Raw genomic sequence first — 24,775 nt, forward strand, 5'->3', positions numbered from 1 at the left:
GGGTGCTGAGCCGGATAACTGCAAAATCCCCCAGAGGGAGGATCCCCTTCGGACCCGGTGACCACAGGAGACCAGTCAAAGTGGATCTGGGAACTGGGGTCCTTGGGGGAACTAGAGAAACCGGGTGCAACGCATTGGTTCTAAGGTCCAGCGCAGGGTAAGTGCTCCAAGCCACCCAGCCACTGGGGGCGCCAGCCTCAGAGCGAGGGCACCGCCTCTGGGCACCAGTTCCTAGGTACTGTATTTTGTAAAACATCAAACTAGAAGCTCTGAGCGAAACTCTAGACCACGCGCAGGTCTCACACCTCGGCTGGATCCGCGGCCGAGTCACGCAGCTGGGCAGAGCCCGTCAAAAGGCCGTAACTGCGGGCAGAGGGGACCAGACGAAGTTCCTTTCCGTCCTGCTGAGGGGCGTTGCCCAGGGAAATGTGCTTTCCAGAGCGCAAGCCGGGGGTCAGTGCACACCGAGCCGCGAACTGAACCGAGAGCAGGCCACCACCCCCCGCCCATGCTCGCGTGGGGACGTTCGTTTAAGGGGGTCCCCGGCCAGGCGAGGCAGCCCCACACCTCCCCGGGCACAGATGATTGCGGCGGAAGGTGCCGCCTGCCCTTGGCTCCTAGAACATCAATAAGGACCAAACACTGGCAATCAGAACCAAAAGTTTCGAAAATGTGTTTTCTTCTTACCAGTCTCTGAGCTTCTGGGCTCAGACAGTCAATTTCCTGGTTCTGCGCGGCCGCAGGGTTGGTCATCCTGCCGGCTGCAGGTCCACCTTCTCACACAGCAGGGAAAGGGAGCCAACGCCCGGCTCCCCGGATCCGCGAGCGGGCCGGCTCTCAGCGCAGCCACATGCCGAGAACGGCGGGGCTACTGCCCAGAGACAAATTCGCGCGTCGGGACGGGAACCTCGCCCTTCCCAAGGCGGGGTCGCGCCTCCGCTGTTCCGGGGCTGGAGTGCGGCCGAAGGGGCGGGGCGCAGGTGGCGGAGCCCGGGAGCCCGCGGGCCTGGGGTGGCGGCACCCGGGAGAAGAGCAGTTGGGGCCGCCCCCAGCCCTCCTCCCACAAGCGTCCCGCCCGCGCTCCACCACGCACCCCGCCCGGCCCGTTCTCAGCGAGCGCTCCTCCCCGCGCCCCAGCGGCGCGGTTATTAATCATCACCCAGCCCTCCTCCGCCCCCCACCCGAAAGGCGGTGGGGAAAAAAGACCGTAGCCGGCCCCGCCTACAGCCCCCCGTCGGCCGCCCACCCACCCGCCGAGAGAGGGCGAGCTGAGAGGCCTCGGAAGACCGGGGAGGAGTGGGGAGGCGCCCGCGCGTGGCCTGGGTCGCCCCGGGGAGGAGCCTGCGCGGGGGAGGGTTCTGCGCGAGGGGCGGGGTCCTCTGGTGGAGGAGCCAGAGCGGGGCGGGGCCCCCGGGGCGGGGCCCGCGCGGGGGTGGGGCGGATTGCTCCTCAGACCCCGCCCCCGGCCCCCTCGCCGTCGGTGCTGCGCTCCCGCCCCAAGGTGTTCTCCAAATACAGGCCGAAGTGAGCTTCTGCGGACGCGATTACCTCGCCCGAGTCCCGCAGCACCTGCTGGTCGGGGTACCCAGCTAACGCGTCACCCGGAGAAAGGGCCGGCTTCCAGGGCGACCACACCGCGCGGCCCGCGGGGGTAAGAGCAAGCATCCGAGGGCCGGGTGCGGCCCCGCCTGCCTCCCCCTCCGCAATAGGCGGCAGAAGAACGCGGCTTGGCGCGGATGCGGCGTCTCAGAGCCGGGGGACTGCACCGGCCAGGGATCCGGCGGGAGGTCGTGCGGGTCAGGGGCCGATCCGAGGTCCCCGCCGGGCGCCGCGCGGGGAGGGCGTGGAGAGGAGCGTCCAGCGGCGGGACGGGGCCCCGGCCACCCAGCACGCGCCTCCTCCAGCCGCAGAACTCGCGTCGCTCGTTCTTTAGCAGTTCTACATGCAAAGCAACGAAACGTCTCCTGACCTCGCCAGGCCGAAGCAGAAGCGACGGGCAGGAAGCGACGCAGATTTTCATCGGAATGCCAACCTGCCCCGGCCCAGCCCGCTGCCTGTGGCACCTGGAAGCTTTCCGCGCCCCGCCCGGCCTCCTACCCTGCGTCCAGGCGGTCCCGGGCCCTTCCTGCCCATACCCTGGGGGCACGTTTTCGGAGGCCGTTCTCAGAAAGACCACCTCCCCGCCCCTAATTCTCTGCAAAGGCGGCTCCAGCGAAATCCTCGACAGACCGCAAATACACATTTAAATGTTACAGTCCCCCAGTTCCCCACTCTGCCCCACTCACCTCCTCCTCGGTAACACGTTAGCGCAAGGCCCGTGTGCACTCGCCTTCCCGCTCTGGCTTCAGGGCAGGGGGCTCTGGAAGGAAGGGTGTATGTGTCGGGGGGCGTAGCGGGGTGGGGAACAGAGAAGGTTCTGAGGGACCGAGGTCCTAACCTAGGAGAGAGTAGGGACAGCAGAAAAGCAAGGCCGAGTAAAGACCCAAAGTGGCCTCTGCGGGAGAAACAGAAGGTTTCCACTTTGATGAGCGGGAACACAGCGCCAGGCCTCGATGGATAGCAGCGTTAGGTTGGCAAGAATAATTTTCAAAGATTGAAATGCGTACCTTTAATACCTTGTTTTCTCGCTATAACACTTTTAAAATACGTCAATGCATTACAGTTCTTGATTCTATAGAGTTAAACTAGTTGGCAAAAATAATTTTAAGCTGTTCTACATAAACAAGTACGGGACTTAGGGAATCTATGGTGGAAAGCAAAGATGATTTTAGTTAAGAGCTCCACAGATGAGAATGATAGCCAGTTAATAAAACCGCCTTCTGGGAGTCTTCAGTTTGAATATTCTGATCTAGATAAGCAAATTCTAGAGCTTCTTGCCACCTGGAACCTTATGACCACATCTCCCTGAGCAGGGCACAGGGAACAGGCTTCTTTTGTCCTGTCACAGGGCAATGCCTGTAGACACCTGCACCCTCCCCAGCTCCCAGGTGCCCGTCCAATGGCTACTTACCAGTTTTGTGAAAACCACATAGGGAAGGGGTTAGGTGGCTCTGGAATTAAACCATCTGGCTCAGTTCTTGCCTCTGCCACTTACTGTGGGATCATGACTAAGTTATGGAGCCCCTGTGTCTCGAGTCTCATCTGAAACATGACAGTGATAATGAAAGCGCCCAGGGCGGAGGGGAGGACCCCCACTGAGCACAGTCAGGGGAGCCGCCTTGCTGCCCCTCAGCCCGCTCTCTTCTCCTGGCCTCCAGGTGCCCAGGCCTTCCTGCCCTTCTCTGCAGCAGGAAGGAAGCTGGGCAACGACAGGTTTAAATGGCTGAGAGCCGGGAGAGATTGTGGGTAGCCCCGGAGAAGACAACAAACCCACAGCCTCCACGAAAGCTGTGAGAGGGCCTGGCTGGAGGGCACTATCGTGGAGGGAGAAGCAACTGGTTGACCAGTTTTATTCCCAGGAACAAACTAACAATACCAACAATAAAATAATGATAGTAAAGGCACAAGAGATTTCTGATTCTACTAAGCAGTAGCAAATTAGAGAAAACTGCTTTGCTAACATCCTTCTAGATGACAGGCCTCTATGTTCTGACATGTGTTCCAGCCCAGCCATACCGTGAAGATGGCTCAGACCCGTCCCAGCTGTAGGGAAATGTCAGTCTGTATTTTAAGTGGTGCTGAATTCACACTTCTTGGTGTTACTTAGACCCCGGGGCCCCAGAACAAAGTGTAGAGGGTCTAGTTGCCTTCTGTTCATTTTGACATAAGTAGCTCTCTAGTGAAAAGGGCCCCTTAGGAAGCCCCTTCCCAGGCAGTCTCCATCCCCCCCCCTTTTTTTTTTATGCGGTACGCGGGCCTCTCACTGTTGTGGCCTCTCCCATTGCAGAGCACAGGCTCCAGACGCACAGGCTCAGCGGCCATGGCTCACGGGCCCAGCCGCTCCGCGGCATGTGGGATCCTCCCGGACCGGGGCACGAACCCGTGTCCCCTGCATCGGCAGGCAGACGCTCAACCACTGCGCCACCAGGGAGGCCCCCAAACATAACTTTTATATGCTCTGGGATGCCGTGAAACTCGTGTGACTCCCTTTATTGTGATAAGCACTTTACTGCAGTGGACTGGAGCCGAGCCCACGATGTCTCCGAGGTGTGCCTGTGTAACATGCTTTGTAAACTGAAAGGTGCCGCGCAAATCTGGGTAATCCCTTCATGAACCAGCTTTATAATATGAAGTGGTTTTTATATTAGTCGGAAGGATCCATATAAGGTTATAACATACATGTAAGCTCACTGTTTGTAGAAGCAACATAGAGATGTTTATTCCGCTGTAATCAGTATGGCTGGGAATTCACGTTCATGCAGAACAGCTGTTATGGCTGGGATTTGGAAACTGGTTTTGTGTGGGTTATTAACTAGGGGTGCAGCCAGGAACCACTGTGCCCTCCCCTGCCCGCCCTCTACCTTGTGCTACATCCTGGAAGGATTTGTCTCCGTTGCTCTAGCACTCAGCATCGACCACAGCAGGAGGCAAAGCTGGTGAACCCAGAAGCAGCCCAGCACCACGAAGACCAGTAAACCATGTTTGGGTGCGACCCCAAAGTGGTTAAATGTTGTGGCATTTGCTGGTTAGCTATGAGTCTGAGGTTCCCAGAGCACCATTAGATCATTCTACTTACCTTCTGTTCTCTTCTAGGGGCTCCCTTAAGAAATTAAGTGCCTGCGTGTAACCTTATTGCACGTCAGAGAACTGCTTCTGAGATTTTCGACATTACATTTCTGTTGAGGGGGCTCAGAGCACCACAACCATCGTGGCTTTTAGGGATGCCCGAGACAGAAGCTGCCACAAAACCTAAGGTGCCTCTCAGGACAGAGTCCCTGGGTTTAAACGGTGACTAGGTGCTTGCAGGTCAGTGGCTGCCCAGCAGCTTGGAAGGGGCTGGAAATAGAGTCCACCTGCTAGAAGTGGGATCTTGACCTAAAGAAGGGAAAACTGAACCTGTCATTGACCTCACAGCTCTTTATATAAAGACCCTGGGCCCACACTGGTGCCATCTGAGCCTTCAGCAAGCCATAATCTTTTTGCTGGGGGAGGGTCCCGCCTCTGTGCTGGTGGCTGCTGACTGATCAGGGTGGTGGGTGTTGAAGGCTAGGGCGGCGGCAGTGATTTCCTAAAATAAGACAATGAAGTTCGCTGCATCGAGTGACTCTCGCTCTCACGAACGATTTCTCTGTAGCACGCAATGCTGTTTGATAACACTTTACCCCCAGTAGCACTTCTTTCAAAATTTGGAGTCCTTCCTCTCAAACCCTGCCACTGCTTTATCAACTCAGTTGATGAAATATTCTAACTCCTTTGTTGACATTTCAACAATCTTCACAGCATCTTCACAGGAGCAGATGCCATCTCAGGAAACCACTTTCATAGCAAATCCACAAGAAGCAAAATCCCTCAGTCATCAGCTCTATCATGAGATGGCAGCAGTTCGGTCCCATCTTCAGGCCCCACTACTGATTCCAGCTCTCCTGCTGCTCCCACCACATCTGCAGCCCTTCCTCCACTGAAGACTTGAGCCCCTCAAAGTCACCCATGAGGGCTGGAATCAACTTCTCCCCAACTTCTGTTAATGCTGATATTGTGACCTCTTCTGGTGAATCACAAATGTTCTTAATGGTGTGTAGAAGGTGCCCAGACCCATCAGAGGAATCACTGTCTATGGCACCTATAGCCTTAGGAAACATATTTATTAAATACAAGGTTGCTACAAACATTCTATTTGTAAAACAACACAGTATCTTTGAAACACAATAAAGTGAAGTACAATAAAACGAGGTCTAGGCAGGTGTACACACACGGAGGCCCACAAAGGTGGTATAACTCGTCCACAGATGCACACTGGCAGAGTGAAGTCAGGTTTTTAACCCAAGTCCCTGCTAAAAGTCCAAGCCCTTAGCATCCGGTGCACTGCCTGACACAGAGGTGCTCCCTCCCCCCAGCCACCCAGGGATCCTCACTGGGAACAGACAGTCACCAGACAGGCTGTCTCCCTGGGCTGAACCTGGACCAATAACCCCAACTCCTGCTCCAAGGGTGTTGGCAAAGCAGTGCGCGTACCCAGGTCCAGGCCGTAGCTTGCTCTCCCAGGGCACTGGTAGGAACATCAGATGAGGGAGCCAGTCCTCGCCTGCCATTCACAGAGAAAACTGTACCCCACAGTCAGCCGGCCCAGATCAGGCCCACGGTGAACTTGACACTCGGGCCTGGGTCCTGCCTGCCTCCAGTGGACAGAAATATTGGGGGCAAGAGTGGCTAGAAAGCAAGAGAGCTAGTTTCTAGCATACAGACAGCTCCTGCTTGCTGAGCACCCGCCCTGTGCTGGGTGTCCTACAGCCACATACTTCCTACTCACCGCTGCCTGTGACTGAGTCCTCACTCTCCCCAGAGACTCTGAGTGGGCTCTTCCAAAATGGGAGCAGGGGCTTCCCTGGTGGCGCAGTGGTTGAGGGTCCGCCTGCCGACGCAGGGGACGCGGGTTCGTGCCCCGGTCCGGGAGGATCCCGCATGCCGCGGAGCGGCTGGGCCCGTGAGTCATGGCCGCTGAGCCTGCCGTCCGGAGCCTGTGCTCCGCAACGGGAGAGGCCACACAGTGAGAGGCCCGCGTACAGGAAAAAAAAAAAAAAAAAAAAAAAAAAAGGGAGCAGATGCTCACCTCACAGATGGATGGATGGATGGATGGATGGATGATTCTCCCAGGAAAATGGAGGACTTTGATAGTTTATCATTAACTCTCATTGATCTTAAGTATGTTATATTTTTGGTAGCAACTGAGAATAGAAACTCTTTTTAAAACGGCATGACTTTTGGATTTTTTTTTGGCATAACTACCTGGCACGCAGCAGCAATTCACCACTTTTTTTTCATTTAGTATATATTTTGAAAATCCCTTTGGATTTTCTAAGGAAGGTGATGAGCTTGAGTTTTGGTTGCGCTGAACTTGAAGTGGGGCAGAAAGCCTTGAGGAAAGTGTCCAGCAGGCACTTTGGCACCAGAAGTATGAACCGGTTTAAGGTGGTGGTAAAAATGGTAGCATGCATATAACAGAAAAGAGGCTGAAGGAAGGAATCTGGGGGCTCCTACATTTAACGAATAAGAGAGTGTCAAGAACAAGCCAAGACAGACGACGGGTCGTTAGGGAAACAGAAAATCAGAGGCGCCTTCTGGAAGCCACTATTCAGAAGGCTGGCGTGAATACTGGTGTTAGGGTAGATGGAGCGGAGAGGCCAGGGTCGAGAAAGCCTTTAATTTGCAACTAGAAAAACACCTGCTATTGTATCCTCTTATTGAAATTCTACATTTAAGCATTTTCAACGGTTCATGCACACAAAATAAATGGCACGTCACAGCCTCGGAGGAAGACAGAATCAAGAAGGTTTTGGGTGGGGAGAGATTTGTTCATGCGTCCGTCTGTTTTTAAGGATGGAAGAGACTTGAGGCAGTTTGGAGGCTGGAAAGTGGAAGTTAACGGAGATTGAGCTAAAACAGGGTGGGCGTGTGGGAGACTGTTGACTAAGGGACAGTGGTGAGGGCATTTCTGGACTTTCAGGATTTGGCCTGATTCTGAGCTAAATGGGGATGAGAAAACCAAAGTGGCCAGGAGAGGACAGATAACGAGAAGCACAGTCCTGGTGCAGAGACTGTGGACACAGAACTGAGGGACGACGAAGGTTGGGAGGAGCAGAGACTGAAGGACCCACCAGACAGCCGCCTCCGGCACAGCCAGGGTGATGCTAGTTTCAGTACCTGAGCCCAGAGCCCTTCCACGGGGCTCCAGGAGGCCCAATAAGGCTGCCACAGGGTAAAATCTGTCCACATTTAAAATAATTTCTGACTTATTTTACTCTGGAATTAAGTTCATCTCCAAAAGCGTCCAGCAATAAGTCCATAGCAATCTTGGAGGGGGGAGGGATGTAGCCATTTTTTCAATCCATTCCTCAGAACTGTTGACCCTTAAGACCAGACCAGATGATCACAGAAACCCCCCCACCACCACCACCATATATTGTGTCCAAGGAAATGGCCACAAACACCTCCAATAAAGCACCTCTTAGGAAAACCAGTCCTGTTTTTCATGAACACAACACACTGCAAATACCACCCAATTATTTTCTAAAAATATTGAGAAGAAAACAACTCAAATCCATTACATATTTCTCAATCACAGAGGAAAAGACTTGGAAAAGTCCCTGTAAGTCAACCCTAATGCAAAGAAAAAATATCTATATATGTACTCAGAATAGTCCATTTAAGAAACTTTTGATCAGAATTGATAGTAAAATAAGGAAAATAGGCTTTACTTTCAACAACTGTATTCACTAGCTAACAGAACACCCCACTGATAAGAAATACACGAAATGCTTCAAAATGTATTTAGGAACATAAAATGATGGTTAAAAAAACAGAAGCAAAATTTCTTCTAGATTCTCACCGATTTGTTTGGCTCCGGTCTCAGTAATCTTGCCTATGAGTTTAACATTCTAGGAGAGATAGAATGTGCCTAACAGTCAGAGCCATGAAACAAGTCTCTACCCTGCTGGCTGAAAACTCCAGAAATCCATCAGGCTACAAAGGTGACGGACAAATGTCAGTCACAGAAAGGAAGTGTGGGGAACACAGGAGTTTATAATCTAAATTTAAACAGTACCCATAGCAAACAGGGAAATTTGAGGGCACATAGGGTGAATTCAAAGGTTTAAAATCCAGGCACTCCCACTAAACAGCTTGACTTGAAGACAACCTGACTTCAGGACAGACAGAAATGTCAGAAGTAAGCAACCTTCCAACCTAAGGTACAGAAATTTCTAAAAGAGCACCCTAAAATAATCCTTCTAAGAAAATGAAGTTTCCTAAAGGAAAATAAAGACCGGAACACACTTTAGCACAGCACTAAACACACATGCCCACACCCTAAAATAAGGGTTTTCCCCTCTGCATTTTAGCCCCTGAAACAAAGGGCAAAGAAAAGTCATCAACTGTTAGCCTCCAGGAAAGTACCAGGTTATGGGCACCTTTTTTATCATCAATCCGTATGAACCAGGTATCTCTCCAGCGGACTTAGCATAGAACATAAAAGCCTCACCTTTGAAAAATGAAGATTTTAGATGAAGTTTAAGGAAGAGCGAAGAACAGCCATCTGGAGAGACATGTTTAGTGTGAGAGTGGAAATTCTGGAAGAGCAGGAGATCAAATAGCCACTCCTGAGCACGTCACCTCTGAGTGCTAGCAGAGAGGTCGATTAAAGGCACCTTTATACCTGCCACCTCACTGGGCAGCTTCGACCCGCCTACCTTAATGGAAAGGCGTGGTTCCCTAAGCCCATTGTAGATCTTCCAAACGCCTCTTCTGACCTGTGGGTTTGACTTTAGTTACTCAGATTACACTGAAGCCCCTTCCTCTTATCCCCACTTCTGTTGAGGCGTTTGTATTAAATATGGGGTGAGACTTTATGAGGAAACTCTAATATAACTATAGAGCAGGGTTTCTTAATAGCGGCACTATTGACATTTTGGGTGAAGTAATTCTTTGCTGGGGTGCTGTCCTGGGCATCAGAGGATGACTGGTAGCATCCCTGGCCTCCACCCACTAGATGCCAGCAACGCTCTGCACCCTACCTGGATGACCAAAGGTGTCTCCAGACGTGGCCACATGTCCTCTGGGAGGGAAGGAGAACCCTGTTGAGAACCCCTGATCTAGAGGGTTGCAGCCTCCATCCAAGGCACTCACACTGTAGAAGGACACTGACTTATCAACTTACACAGACAAGTCACCTCAACAAATACACAGCTAAACATGCACAGAAATAATGATCAAGACAGAAATATTTCCACACGGGCTTCCCTGGTGGCGCAGTGGTTGAGAGTCCGCCTGCCGATGCAGGGGACACGGGTTCGTGCCCCGGTCCGGGAAGATCCCACATGTCGCGGAGCGGCTGGGCCCGTGAGCCATGGCCGCTGAGCCTGCGCGTCCGGAGCCTGTGCTCCGCAACGGGAGAGGCCACAACAGTGAGAGGCCCGCGTACCGCAAAAAAAAAAAAAAAAAAAAAAAAATTTCAACACGTTCTCTAATGTCCGTAGCCCTCTCTTTTTTTCAAGTAAGAACTCAAAAGCAGGGCTGGCGCTGTAGTCAGGAAGGAAGTCAGCACCAGACACTGAAAGGTAGGAAGTGGGAGCCACAGGGTGGGAAGTTTGAGGTTTCAGATGTACAGTCATGCCAAGACCAAGGGTGTAATGGCGGAGGTGGGCTGGAAGGAAGAACGTTGTAAGTGAGAAGGTCGAAGAACTGAGTTCTGCCTCCTGACCCTTTGGGAAGAGGCCCAATCAAAAAGGGGCAAATGATGGAGCGCAAAGCCAGAGCCGGGGCGCGAGCAGCCGTCACAGCCAGCACAGCACGAGAGTCCTCAAACCTCCAAAGCAGAGGTTTGGGAGAAAAGCTGGTTGGAATCCCTGCTCTGTCACTTACTAGGTTGTAGTTTCCGGCAACTCCTGTGACCTCTTCAGCTTCCCACGTGACACAGGAGAGACGCAGCCACCAGGCAGGTGGCAGATAAACGGTGGGACCCCAGGCTGGCACCTGCCACACACTCTGCCTGTTATTCTAAAGAACACAGATTAGTTTTCCTGCAGATAAGAGACTCTGGAATTTACACACAGGTTTAGAAAAGCCATCGGTGGAGTCCCGAGTCACTTAATTGGCTCAGATTAGGTTTAAGGCTTAGTGTCAGCATTTTTGAGCACGGGGAGCTTTGCCCTCTTTCTGGAACCTCCCCTCCTCCAAGCCCCGAATTTTGGGCTTATTGATCTCCCCAGAGCCAAGCTTTTGGCATCGTTGGTCCTTAGACAAGTGTATTGTGAATACAACTCTGTACAAATGTACGAATGTAGACAAAGACTGGAAGGAAACGCGGTAAACAAAAGAGCTTGCTCTATTTAAGTGGTGGATTCGTGGGAATTTTATTGCTTTTCAGAATACCCTTAGATATTGTTTGAATGCTCTTTTCTTATATAATAGTTTAAGGAACTTGAACTTTATTCAGGAGGCAGTAAAGGACCCACTGAAAGTGTTTGAACAGGGAAGTAGGATTTTGTTTGAACAAAGAACCTGTAGGCTACAAAAAAGTTAAAAATCACCCTCATTATTCTTTTGCAAGAATTTCTTGGCTCGTCTCACTATTTATTCTTCCAAGTTAGCTTTTAACTTTAAGCCAACCTTGTCCCCTAAACTGGGATTTTCTTTGAATTACGTTACACTTATAAATTATTTGGGATGGATTCACATCTTTTTAATACCGAGTCTTCTAATTCAGAAACAAGGTATCTCTCTCTCCACTTTTTAATCTATGTCCTTCAGTATATTGTTATACCTTCCTTCATATAGGTCCTACATATTTCTTTATTCCTAAATGCTCTTTTGAATGGGATCTTATCTTCTTGCCGTTATTTTAAAAAATTATTGTGGCATATGTATTTTTTTTGGAAGTAGGGAATTAATTTTTAATTATTAAATTATAATATAAAATTATTAAATTATTAAAATAATTTTAATTAATTAATATTACCTTTTTATTTTATATTGGAGTATAGTTGATTAACAATGTTGTGTTAGTTTCAGGTGTACAGCAAAGTGATTCAGTTATACATATACCTGTATCTATTCGTTTTCAAATTCTTTTCCCATTTAGGTTGCTACATAATACTGAGCAGAGTTCCCTGTGCTATACAGTAGGTCCTTGTTGGTTATCCATTTTAAATATAGCCATGTGCACATGTCAATTCCAAACTCCCTAACTATCCGTTTCCCTCACCCTTCCCCCCTGCTATGGATTTTTGTTTATATCATCACAAATTATTTCATTGAACTCTCAGTTTTAGGCTGATTTTTTTGGATTAGCTATGTACAAATCTGCAAGTAGTTACAAAAAGTATAACTACTTTTCAGTAGTTCTATTGCCGATTTCTTTATCCTGTCTGAACATCAGAACTCCCATCATTATAATGTTACACTGGCCCTGGTCTGCCATCTCTTCTTAAATCGGATACTCTGCAATTAGGGAAGTAGTAAGGACTCAGCAGCTTTGTGGGTTTGTGCTTGCACTGTAATAACACAGGACAGGACACCAGCCTTATTGGCATTTAAACAGCATTAAAGCTGCCTATACAGTAAACAGAGAATTTGTTGTCAGTCACCTGATAAAGCCCCTGAAAGGAAAGAAATTATAAGTCTCAGAACAAGACACTCTTGCCCAAAGGCCACAATCTAATTTTGACCAATAAAAGATAAACAGGCAAAGCGACTTGAAGAAAGATTAGTACTGAAGTCAGTGAAAAGTTTATTATTGTGAGTGTTACCATACAATTGTGTTCTGCAGGGAGAGGCCCTGTGGAGGGATGACACTCAGATTCTGGGGCCAACACTGCGTGGGCAGGAAGCCGCACCCCTGCCTAGAACTTGCTGTTGGTCTCGGGCCAGTTAACCTCTCTCTATGTCTCGGTTTCCTCATCTGTCAAATAGGAGTAACAATGGCACCCAGTTCATACCATTTATAAGGATTAAATGAGTGATTATTCATAATCAGTATTTAAATAAATAAAATGCTGGCTGTGAGCATAGCGCTTGGTTTACAAAATGCACAATGTTACAAAGTACTTCAGGGCGCATTTCACCTAAATCTAATGTAACCAGTCACCATTTACAAAGGGATGTGGGAATTAACTTTTGTCCCAGACCAAGGGCCCCTCCCTCTTGCCTTCCGGCCCCACCCCACTGTGGCTTCTATCTCAGCCTGCATCTCTGCAGCCCGGAACCCACAGCCTGCAGGGCACACCCTGGTGCAGGGGAAATATATAAGCTTGTTAAGCCCATGGAACTGGAAGACTAACTGGAATTCTAAGTCGTGAGGCTCTAGTAGGAGCAACCATTATTACTTTTCTAGAACAAGTGGCCTGAACTTTGGGACAGTTATTGTCTTTCAGGCACCCAGTCACTTCCTAGTTGAACGTTCTGCTCCAGATGGCTGGACTTGACTGTGTCTGCAAAGAATGGTATTAGGCAATAGAAGCCCAGGAACTTCTCTTTTTGGGCAAAGAGACTCTCTTATGGTACAATTTTTGAAAAAGAAGAAATTGTTCCACAGTGAAGCAACTAAGAGTTTTGAATAAAAATATTCAAAGTTTTCACTTCTAATATTCTACGGTTATTTAAAATACATTTAAAATAAAATGTAGTAGAACTATATCTTTCAGCATGGAAAGAGGCTGGAAGGAGGCAAAGGGGAGTAGGCAGTGAAGAACGGGAGAAAGCAGGGAGACACAGACACACTTGGGAGAGGGTCGGACGCCAGCGGCTGCCTCTTGGTGGTCACCGGCAAGCATTCCCGAGGGGCCTGCGCTAAAGGTTTCATCTTGGCTTAATAATGTCAGACAACCCGAGGGTCCACTGAATGGATAAATACATGTGGTGTATCCCTACAATGGAATATTACTGGGCCTTAAAAAAAGGAAATTCCGATACATGCTTCAATGTGGATGAAGCCTTGAAAACGTTATGCAAAGTGAAATACGCCAGATGCAGAAGGACAAATATTGTATGATTTCACTCACGGGAGATACGTAGAATGGTCAAATTTATACAGAAAGTAGAAGGTGGCTGCCAGGGGCTGGAGGGGACATAGGAATGAGGTTTAGTGTTCAATGGATACGGTTCCATCTGGGAAGATGAGAAGAGCTCTGGAGATGGATGGTGGTGACGGCTGCACAACAGTGTGAATGTACTTAATCCTACTGAATTGTACTCTTAAAAATAGTTAAGATGAAAAAAAATAGTTAAGATGGTGAAATTTATGTTATGTGTATTTTACCACAATCAAAAATAATTTATGGTAAAAGTTTTACACTGTAAGAAAGTGGCCAAATCGACCTTGGGATACCTACTTTATGGCATCCCTCTGGCTATAAACATGGTGTCTATGATGAGTATGTAATAGGATGCAAAACGCTCATGACAATGTTGAGTGCACACACACTCAGTACACACACACACACACCCCAATAACATCTATGAAAAAATAAACAACAAAGACCTTAAGGAAATAAATCAAAATAGAGCCATGGTTGTCTTTATGTTATAATGCTTTTTGTTTCCTTCTATTTTCCAATGATTATTTTGTTATGCATGTACTACTTTTAAAGGGGGAAAATAACACAGAATTTCATTTTTCTCTGTAACTTTATTTGAAAAGAAAGGAAGAATGAAAAACCTTTATGCCTTTTGTTCCTAGAGGCTTTTAAACCTGAAAGGAAACTGAAATTAATTAGGCTGCCCACCACTTGCACTTCTTTCCTATTTTTGTACCATGGATGCCCCTGGCAGGCTGGTGAAGCCTGTGGCCATTCTCAGAATGGTATTTTTTTTAATTAATTAATTTTTGGCTGCGTTGGGTCTTCGTTGCTGCACGTGGGCGTTCTCTAGTTGTGGCAAGTGGGGGCTACTCATCTTCGTGGTGCGCGGGCTTCTCACTGCGGTGGCTTCTCTTGTTGCGGAGCCTGGGCTCTAAGCAGGCGGGCTCAGTAGTTGTGGCACGCGGGCTCTGTAGTTGTGGCGCACAGGCTTAGTTGCTCCGCGGCACTTGGGATCTTCCCGGACCAGGGCTCAAACCCACATCCCCTGCGTTGGCAGGCAGATTCCCAACCACTGAGCCACCAGGGAAGTCCCAGAATGGTATTTTTAAGTGCTTAAAACAAAGTGTATAGGGTTACAAAGGAAAGTGATTATTCTGAAATATATTATCAAAATATATTTTTAAATTGTGATATATCGTATCAATCACAGTCCAGAGAGGAAAACAGGAAATGACACCAGTTCTATTAATAGGAGCAATTCAATACAGATGTTGGATGACTGAGACGGCAAAGGGGACTCGGGTAACACAGAGGTAATACTTTGTGGAACAGCTAGGGCTGGGGGAACAAAGGGCTCGGTTAGCGTCCCCCGAAGGCTCGGAAGGCACTGTGCTCCGGAATCTACTACGGGGCTCCACGACGGTAGTTTCTGGGAGCATGAAAAATACTAGAAACGGAACCGACGGCGGCTGCCTGGGTGGAGGCCGTTGCTGGCGTGATGCTCACAGAAACAGGAGGCAGACAGGGAGGAGTGGTCCTGTCTCCTTCCTTGGCCTCACAGCTGCCCTCTAGGGCCTGGGCAGAGCCCGGGGAGACGAGGTGTGTAGGGCTCCAGCCCCAGCATCACAGGGCTGGGAAGAAGCCGGGTTTGGAGCAGAGAGGCAACAGTTTAATAACCAGCCCCAACACGAGCTTCTTTCTTCGTGTACTGAGTGACAAGAGCGCATATCCACCATAATATCGACACAGCTGTCTGCAACCACCGAAAACGGACATAAACATAGTTGGTCCTTGGTGATGAAATCACACACACTTCTAAAGTTTTGGGGCTACATTCATAATTGGAGGTAACGCTGTTCTTTTTTTCTGATCCAATTTCAGGGATCCTTTGAAATATAAACAAAGACCCCTGGAGGATGATTGGACCCAAAGTTAAGAATCCTTCTGGGTGTTTCAAGATGTCGAATACAGTTCTTTTTCTTCCTTAATTTTTGCCTAAAAAAGTCACATGACTGATCACATGATCACAGGATTGATCACCAATACCAGGTTTCTTTTTCTGTTTTGAAAGGGAAAATAATACCATCCCAAATTCATGCCCTGGTGCATCTCTCTAACTGATATTATCAACCATCCTGCAAATAGTAAACAGTAATTTGTGCATTTTATCGATCATATTGCCTATTTCTGAATGCCACAGAAAATAAAGTAGACACACAACCGTGCTTACATCCTCAACCACTCTCCTGGGGGACATGGATTCCTGGGTGGTCTTCAGAGTTCTTTCCTGTAAGGTCCCCTCTCAGCCCCACCACTTTGACTGTGACCCAGATGTCCCCCAACACCAGGTCTCTATTTCTTTTCTCTTGACTTATCCAAGTTTCAGCCCACCTGCCAGGTGGACATCTCTACCCGGAGGTCCCAAAGTCACCTCAAGCTCGAGACGTATTCAGAACGGAACTTGTGTCGCCTCCAAGGGTCTTTCCTCCGCATTTCCTCCTCCGAGGGGGCACTACCAGACACTGCCTCCCAAGAAGGCTTTCTCTAATGTGTCTGGGCTTCAGTTCCCTCATCAGTGAAGGAGAGGCAGTAACAGTCACAACCTCCTGGGCTGTTGTAAGGACTAAATGTGCTGCCAGGTCTTGACATCAGTAAACGCCCGCCCCTGCGAGGTTGGTGCTCTCCCCCCTCCGCCGGACGTGCATCACCGAGTCGGCTTCCTCTCCTAATGTCACTTCAACGTGCCCCAGAGCCACTGCCTTAACCCAGCCTCAGCGTGACTCCCAGAATGATCAGAATTGTCCCCAGTGCCCACCCCACCCCCCACACTGCTGCAGAGTCTTCTCATCCGCTCGTTCCGTCGGTCATCACGCGTGGCTGAGGGCTGCCACGGGTCAGGACCACGGACGTAACCGTGAGCAAGGAGCAGCCACTCCTCCGGGGGAAAGACTGATGTTAAATAATTGCCGAGTAAGTAATTAATTGTCATGGTGAGTGCCATGACATTCAATGGACATATCCCCAGACGCAGACAGAAAATACAGCTTTGCGTTTCTAAGGAAACAAGAAGTGATTCCCAGCGGGGAGGGCTGGGGAAGGAGAGCCCTCCTGTGAGACCTGTGAGGCTTCCCTCTGAGAGCCGGGCAAAGGGCAAACTCCCAGACATCACCAAGCCTTCTAGATGCCGGCCTGGCGTCCTGCCACCAGCCACTCCACCATCGCCCTTACATCCCACAGACCAGCGACAGAAGACTGCCTCCTGGTGCTGACTTCAAACCTTTGAGACCGAATCCCCATGTTTCTTTTTTTCCACGAAGACAATTTATAAAAACGTAACGGTAATTGTAATCAAAGAGGACCCACCCCTCAGCTGAGGAACTTTAGTAACAAGCTCATTTATGTCAGAGTTTTAGTTAACATAGAAACAAGATCACTCTTCCGTCCCCCAGATGGAACGTACATGCATTGATACGTCTCCTCTTACTCTACAAAGCTTGAACAATTCCACCGACTGTGAAAGCATTTCATCATGCTCTGTGAACAAATGAAACACTGCAACTATTTACTAGAGTCACTGAAAGTCAGTATTTCCTGGCTTATCTATAGCACTCCTTGAAAATACAAGGTAAATCACATTGCAAGGTTTTGTTTAGAGTTTCAAGCTAAGGGAAATACTTTAAAATATATATCATCAATTCTAAGATATTTGTAAGGTCTTATTTCAACATGTGATAAAGTAGGTACTCTCTTAGAGTAACCAGAATAATAAACCCAATATAAAACGACCTTAAATTTAGGTCAATTTTTTTTTAAGGGCAAGATAAAATCTGTGTTATGCAGGTGCAGAAAATTTTCTGCTTTCCAGTTTGAACAAGTAATATGATCATAATGGATACCTAAGAATTTTTAAATCTTTGATTTCTATTCAATTTTTTATTTTTCAAATCTTAAATTTCTCATTGAACACAAAAGTCTAACTCACTTGCCTAAGAACCACATTTTCCATTTCTATTTTAAGAAGTTTTATGTTGTCTACCACATTTAAAAAGTCACTAACAAGACAAGAAATGGAGGGCACTGACCCTTCCTCTGTAAAGGGTCCATCAGTGACTATATGTCCTGAGACTAAGCTGCTTGTTCTGGGCTTCCGTAGACTTCTAGAAACTGTGAGGACCCAATACAGTACCGTTCATACCGCTGCAGAGATTAGAATGAGGAGAAGAAACTCTCAACCTGGCGCACAGTGAAAAAGCCTTAAGAAAAATGTTGCCACACCGGTCATTCATGTCACTCTAACTGTAATTTACTTAGAGAGGTGGTCTAAGATATTTCACAAGGGAAACACGCACACCCATGCCCAGACACACATAAGGCCTGTACTGAGCAGGGGCCCTAGCCCCTGGCCAGCTGGCCAGCTTCTCCGAGGGGACCACGGAAGTGCGGGGAAGGAGCAAGGAGCTGGCGGGCGGCCCACTGCAGCCCCTGAGCCTTGGCAGGGCCCCTGAACCAGCCCCTTCCCCTGCCCCCAGCTCTTCCTGCCGCATTTCTCCGTCGTTGTCGTGAGAATACGGAAGACTCAACACAAATGTCATTGCAGTGGTTCACCTCTGATTGGAAAGTGTCTGACTTAAGTGTCCAACAGCGAGAGAGAATCTATTCTGTGCCATCCTGGGTTTCTGACATGTGACAAAAAAATAGCTTTCGTGGGACCATGGGCGGTGCCTGGTTTGTTTCCATAGGTTGAGGCTAAGTGCTTCGGAGCCCGAACTGATGTGGAAAGTCTCCGGCTCTTGGATTTGCACCTCCATGGCAGCCTAGAACCACCCACTACCACTTGCAGGGTATGTGAGCAGTGCATGGGTTACACGGTCCTCGGCTGGCACCACGAGCCGACACAAGTTCACTGCTCATCACTTGCAAAGGCGGATGCCGGTGTTACAGCAATAACTGTCACGCGAACCAGAAGGGGTTCCCTTAGTTCAGGATCCCGGGACCCTTTTTGGATGCAATGGACTGGTTCTCCATATACGACCTGAAGATATTGTGAGTCTCTTCAGATAAAACAAGGGGGTGGACGGGAACCTTGGAAGGGGAAGGTTCGCTGTAAGCACCCCCCTGGCCCCCGTGTGCTATGCTCAGCACCTCCGCTGGACTCTCAAAGGAAACATTTCTCCATGAGGCTGATGATAAAAACAAGTGATAACACTGTGTACCAGATGCTGTTGAAATGCCTGACGTGCTTTATTCTGCTATTTCTCACAACGGCCCCATCAAGAGAAAGGATCCCACTCTCCGATTTGGGACCAAGGCAGAGACGGGGTGAGTGGCTCGTCAACGTCCTGTAACCAGGGGGCAGTGCAGCCGGATGTAGCCCAGGACGCAGAACCGGCAGGAACGTGGTCCCCAAACCTTCACCAGGTGGTCACTGAACAGTGTCAGAGGCTGCGTTGGCATTTTATGGGTTGATCTCATTTAAGCCTCAACAGCCCTGAAAGGTGGGTATTATTAAATCCCGGGTGTCTATGCGGAAACCGTGGCTGGGAGTTGAGTGATGGACTCCAGCTGACACAGTTTCGAGGCCGCAGGGCCGCACCAGGAGCTCAGCTGTGCTGCCCTCCCCACAGTCCTGGTTCTTTCCTACCCCATCCCTGCCTCCATCGAACAAATGTTTTCTCTCTTTCTTCAAACCACAGCTGGAAGGGGCCTCCAGACATGATCTGGCCTGGTTGCTGCTTCCAGCAGATGTCACTATTCCAGTCTTGACAAGTGACCTGTCCAAGGTCACACGGCCAAGCAGCCACACCTAGAACAGAGCAATCTCCGTTTCAACAACACCGCTTTCTGCCCTGCCAGTTGCGTTATAACAATGGCAAATAGCTTCACTGGGGACATTTCAGACTTTTTCCTCTCGGTGAAAAAACCCAGTTGACAAATCATCCTTAGATTATGCGTTATTTTTTCCCTTTTGGAATTACAACCATCTACCACCATTTGTCAAATGTCCAAGAACACAGGAAATGTACTCCTCCCAGCTGGTTTTTGTTAATGGCTCAGTGTCTAACGTTCAGATCTGTCCAGACTCTCGTGATCTCGTGCCAGACGCTGACTCAAGCCCACTCTCCAGGCAGTGGTGAGCGAGGCTTTGTGTCCAGCAGACACATCTCACACAGGGGTGGAAGCTGAGGAGAACTTGTAGGCTTCTGCTCGTCAGCAACTGTTTCCTAGGGAACAATGTGATGGAACAGGCAGTCGGTGTTTAAAGGGATTGTGTTCCTTTTAAAGAGAGGAGTGTGCGTACGCATTTACCAGAGGTAGAGTCATCCTTGTGGTCCCACTTAAGGCCAACCTTCTGCTCTCATTCATGTGATCAAAGTACTGTGACGGCTTCAACATCTTATAAGATAAGCCCAGTGGAGAACCTATTTTAGGGCTATCAAGCACCTGGGTAGGCATGTTTCTTTCAGGCAATGAGGAAGATGTTCAACTCCTAATCTCAACTGAGAAAACATATTTGCAATAGCTATGAAATGGGTTAATAAGCAACCTACAAATCACCAAAAAACAAAAAAATTAAATAAATACTAACACTCCAAGATGTGTTTTGGCAATTTGAAAAGGAACTTCCAGAAATGAAGAATCAAAAAGCCACCAGCTTTTAGCTCTCAAATTTACAAAGGCTAAGAATAAGCACAGCACTTAATCTTGTGGTGAGGAAGACACTTTCTTTCAGACAACACAGATGCCAACGTACACTGATATAGCCTTTCAGGAAAGCAGCTTGAAACAAATATCAGGGTTCTCACACATGTTTTCACTTTTAAAATCTATATTTGCACTTCTAATATTCTAATTTAAGGAAATCATTTGAAGTACAAGACAATATTTACTCTTAAAGACATTCACTGCAATGTTACTCACAACTGAGAGAAAAAAAAACCTGTAAAAAAACCTTTCCAAGTCCAAAAACAGGAAAACGAAGACACGATAGAACATCCTCAGTGCCATACTCTGTGGCCATTAAAACGTTTTTCAGACCATTCGATACCAAGGTTGCACTAATTTCTTTCCTTAAGAAAGACAATAAAGAATGCAGAGGGGAGGGGAGGGGAGGGGAGGGGAGGGGAGGGGAGGGAGGGGGAGGGGAGAGGGGGAGAGGAGGCTGAGAGGCCCTTGGTGTTATCCCAAGACTTGTAACTTTACCCTGGAAGCTACAGGGAGCCATTAAGGGTGGTAACGACGGAGACTGTGGCGTGAGGTGTGTGTTTGCTAGGGATCCCTGGGACACCAAGATGAAGACCGGTTTGAGGCGGGGGTCAGTCTGGGAAGCCCACAGGCTAGGAAGCTACCAAGGCAACCACGTGAGGTGAGCAGGCCTCAGCCAGGCCGTGTTCACACCTCCACAGTGGGAGGAACATGGGGGGGGCGGTCCTGGCTCAGGTGGCCGTGAGCGGGTAAGGACGCGAGACACCGGAGGGGCAGCGGCTGGTTGGAGATGAAGAGCCTCAGAGTTGGGGGCCGGGGATGTCGGGTAGTCAGGCCGAGTTCAAAGGGGGGTCAGGGCGGGACGTGGAGAAATCGTGAGGGGTGTTAACGCCGTAAGTGTGGCCGGAGAGGCACAGAGAACAGCCTGGGACGGGGCAGAGGAGAAGGACCGGGGCGGGGGGTGGGGGAGCGAAACACATGGCCGGAGGGTCAAAGGGCAGGAGGGGAGGCTGAGAGGCCAGTCCGGTGTCACAAACACGGCTCCCCGGCTCCTGGTTAGGTGGTCTCAGGTCCGTGTCAATCCCAGGTGGAAACCGTGGGTACCACACATTGGACGGCGACGAGGCGTGAATGAATCGTCCTCCCGTGTATGACGTCAGGAAGACAGCTTCTCCGCCCTCTCTGTGGCCTCCGCAGAGCAGCCGGGCTTGCCTCCCGCCCCCAGGCCTCCTGCCCGTCCTTCCCGCCGCCCGCCCCATCTCCATAAGAGAGAAAATTCCCAGCGCCCGAGGGGCCTAAAGGGCCAGTCAGCAGGGACTGCCCAGTACCTGTACAGCAGTAACGACGGCTGTGCCCTGCTTGCCCTGCTTCCCAGGCGGTGGCGATGTCCTTACACAGCCAGCCTGCCCGAGTGCTCAACGTGGGGGACAGAAGTCCCACTCCAGAGCTTGTCGCGGGCCTGGGTTCTCTTATTTAATTTTTACCACAGCCCCTGAATTACAGCCATTTTCCAAGTAAGGTCGTGGAGGCAAAAACAGGCGAGATAACTTGCCCCAAGTCATGTGCCTAGTCAGTGGTGTGGCCGGACCCTGGGGGCTCCTCCACCAGGAAGGCCCTGGCGCCTGCGTGTTTTGAACCTTGAACAGAGACACACGGGTCAGGGGCCATGGGAGCAGCAGGTGAGTTGCCATGGAAACCCTGCGTCAGAGGCAGCCCTGTAAATCAAGCCCCAGGGGAAGAACGGGCCCCAAGACCCCGAGAGCTGACGGCTGTCCCAGCTCTTCTGGACAGGAAGGATTGCCTGCCCCCCTTGCCGCAGGGAGATGGTGTCACCTACCCAGGCTTGGGGGCTTCTCTCTGCTGCACCTGAAGGATGTCGAACAACCCCCCTCTGCAAACACACAAGATCACTTCTACAGTTTTAATACTAACAAAGTTTATAAAGAGCATATATGTGTTGCTGTACACCTGAAACTAGGACAACATTGTAAATCAAGGATAGTCCAATATAAAAGAAAAGTCTTTTAAAAAGAGAGTATGTTTGCTTTGTTTTTGTAGGACCTTTTGGCAGTCTCATGGCAGGAAACGAGTTACTCAGAATAAAAACCCTCCTTTAAATGTTGTGCTGATAATCGGTAAGGCATCAGATTAAGGTGCCTTCTCCCCTCCCCTCCCCTCCCCTCCCCCTCCCCTCCCCTCCCCCCTCCTCTCCCCTCCCCTCCCCCCTCCTCTCCCCTCCCCTCCCCCTCCCCTCCCCCCTCCCCTCCCCTCCCCCCTCCCCTCCCCCCTCCCCTCCCCTCCCCTCCCCCCTCCCCTCCCCCTCCCTCCCTCCCCTCCCCTCCCCTCCCTCCCCTCCCCTCCCTCCCCTCCCCTCCCTCCCTCCCCTCCCCTCCCCTCCCTCCCCTCCCCCTCCCTCCCCTCCCCCTCCCCTCCCTCCCCTCCCCTCCCCCTTCCCTACCTCTCCCTTCTTATGAGAAGAGTGGATTCCCATGCTGACTCTGAAATCTGGGAGAAATGTCAGGATCCCTCTGTTTTGTAGATTACACATTATTTATATGTTTTATTCAAAATCACAGGCTCTTAAAATTATTTCAAAGTATAAAAACATCAGAACAATTCACTCCAGTAAATAAGAAAATTAGCATTTCTTTCTTTTAAACTAAATTACTATTGTAGTTTACCTTAATGTTTATTTGAAACCCTTAGACTTTAGTTTCACTAACTTCAAAAAGCACCAGTAAACAGTTTATTCCACAATAAGAAATGCTGCATTATTTAACAGTAAGAAGCTTATTTAAATGTTTCATAAATAATTAAAATTGTACGCGTTCGATACGTGAGAAACTTCAAAATCTTTCAGCATCAGCACAGTGCAGTGGGCTGATAATAACCCTCAAGTCGTTTATTAGTTTCCAGAAAAAACCCTACATGCAATTTTATGAATGGAAATTCTTGGCTGTCATGAAACTCTGCAAGGTAATGGAAAACTAAATCAAGGGGGCATGAAAATCAGTACGCTCCAAAAAATGCTCACATCCTTTGAACCCAGTGATTTCACTTCCAGCCACGGCCAGAGATGCAGGCAAAGATGATTAAATGTGAATGTTTGTCTCCATATTATTTATAGCAGAGGGATATAGGGGCGGAAGGAAATCAACGGTGGTAAATATAGATAGAACACTATGAAGCCACTGGGTATAAAAAGTGCATTTAGAATGGATTATTTTATAAAATGATATTTTATCAAATTCTAAAATTTATCAATTTAAAAATTCTATAAAATGCTCAAAATTCTAGAATTCAAACAAAAAAGTTCAAAGAAGGCAGCAAAACACACTCCCAGAGACCAGACCTTCACACCTTCAAGGAAGTCCATTCGGTTTCTGAGCAGCATTACTTGCTGGAAAGTTCCTTTTTAAACAGAATGAAGCCCAGCTTCCTCAGAGCTTCTGAACCTTGTACAGAATGCAGCTTGTTTCTCCCAAAGGCGGCACTGATGCCCTTGAACATGCTGTCTCATCACCAGACCCTGGTCCCTGGACATGCGCTCCTACAGGGCTGTCTGTTAGTGGAAGAGGGGTGCCCACCCTCTGGCCAGTGACCTGTCAGTCTCCGTTTTCTTTTCCCCTGACCACACCTATTCACAGCACTGTCAGGAAGGTGAAAGGAAAAGGCCTGGTTTGTAACAAGCACTCGGTAAAGTCCAGTCATGATTTTTACCAAGACTTTCAGCTCCTAGAACAGCCTTTTGCCTTGAAGTGATCCTTGTGGGGACAGTAGGTCTGAGTATCCAACAGGAGATGCAGGGGATGCTGCCTGAAGCAGCAAACTGGTCTGAAAACCAAGGTGCTTTCAGAGCTCGGGGCAGAACCATTGCAGCTGGACCAGGGCATCGGCAGTGGAGTCAGGGACGGAAGGGCAGCCATCAGCAAAGCCTTGGGCGGGCGAACCACGCGGGGACAGAACCATGCAGGATAGGAATCCAGGGTCCCCGCCACAAGCCCGACCCTGATCTCTGCCCCTCCATCTCCACTCCTGGCCCCCTGAGGTCCAGTCCACCGTGGTCCTTCACTGAACCCTCAGGCTCAGATCACCAGGGAGCTCCCTACCGCAAGGTCCCAGTGACATCCTTCTGCTTGTGCCCCTTTGGGTCTTTCTGCAGCATGAGACACTGCCAGCTTCCCTCCCGAGTTTGGATGAGCCTCCTCTGCCCCTGGCTCCTGGTGTGTGCCAGGTCAAACTTCTGCTCCCCTTTGTCCGTCCAAGGCCCCCAGCGCTTCATCCGCAGCACCCCACCCTCCTGATCTCCTTAGGAGACCTCATGGGCACGCGTGGCTCTGACCATCCCTGAATGAGATGACTCCCAACTGTAGGCCAATGGGTCTGGACGTTTGCTAGATCTTTCC

The 24,775-nt window shown here is 49.4% G+C and overlaps 1 protein-coding gene across 35 annotated transcripts in view; it reads right to left on the reverse strand.

Annotated features, from left to right (window-relative positions):
- Positions 1-24,775, reverse strand: part of LRRFIP1 (LRR binding FLII interacting protein 1) — a 142,324-nt gene that overhangs the window by 85,102 nt on the left and 32,447 nt on the right. For 3 of the 35 annotated variants that reach the window (XM_060151734.1, XM_060151731.1, XM_060151724.1), the window contains exon 1: positions 688-1,150. The exons of 25 other annotated variants lie outside the window; for them this stretch is intronic. In XM_060151734.1, coding sequence (XP_060007717.1) covers positions 688-753 — 66 coding nt within the window. In that variant the 5' untranslated portion in view covers positions 754-1,150. Of the gene's footprint in view, positions 1-687; positions 1,151-1,250; positions 1,333-24,775 lie in introns of those variants that run through there. 7 more of the 35 variants (XM_060151749.1, XM_060151754.1, XM_060151725.1 and 4 more) reach the window with 6 other exon arrangements.

This window comes from Lagenorhynchus albirostris, chromosome 6, assembly GCF_949774975.1.
Source record: "Lagenorhynchus albirostris chromosome 6, mLagAlb1.1, whole genome shotgun sequence".
NCBI classification, from domain to species: Eukaryota; Metazoa; Chordata; class Mammalia; order Artiodactyla; family Delphinidae; genus Lagenorhynchus; species Lagenorhynchus albirostris.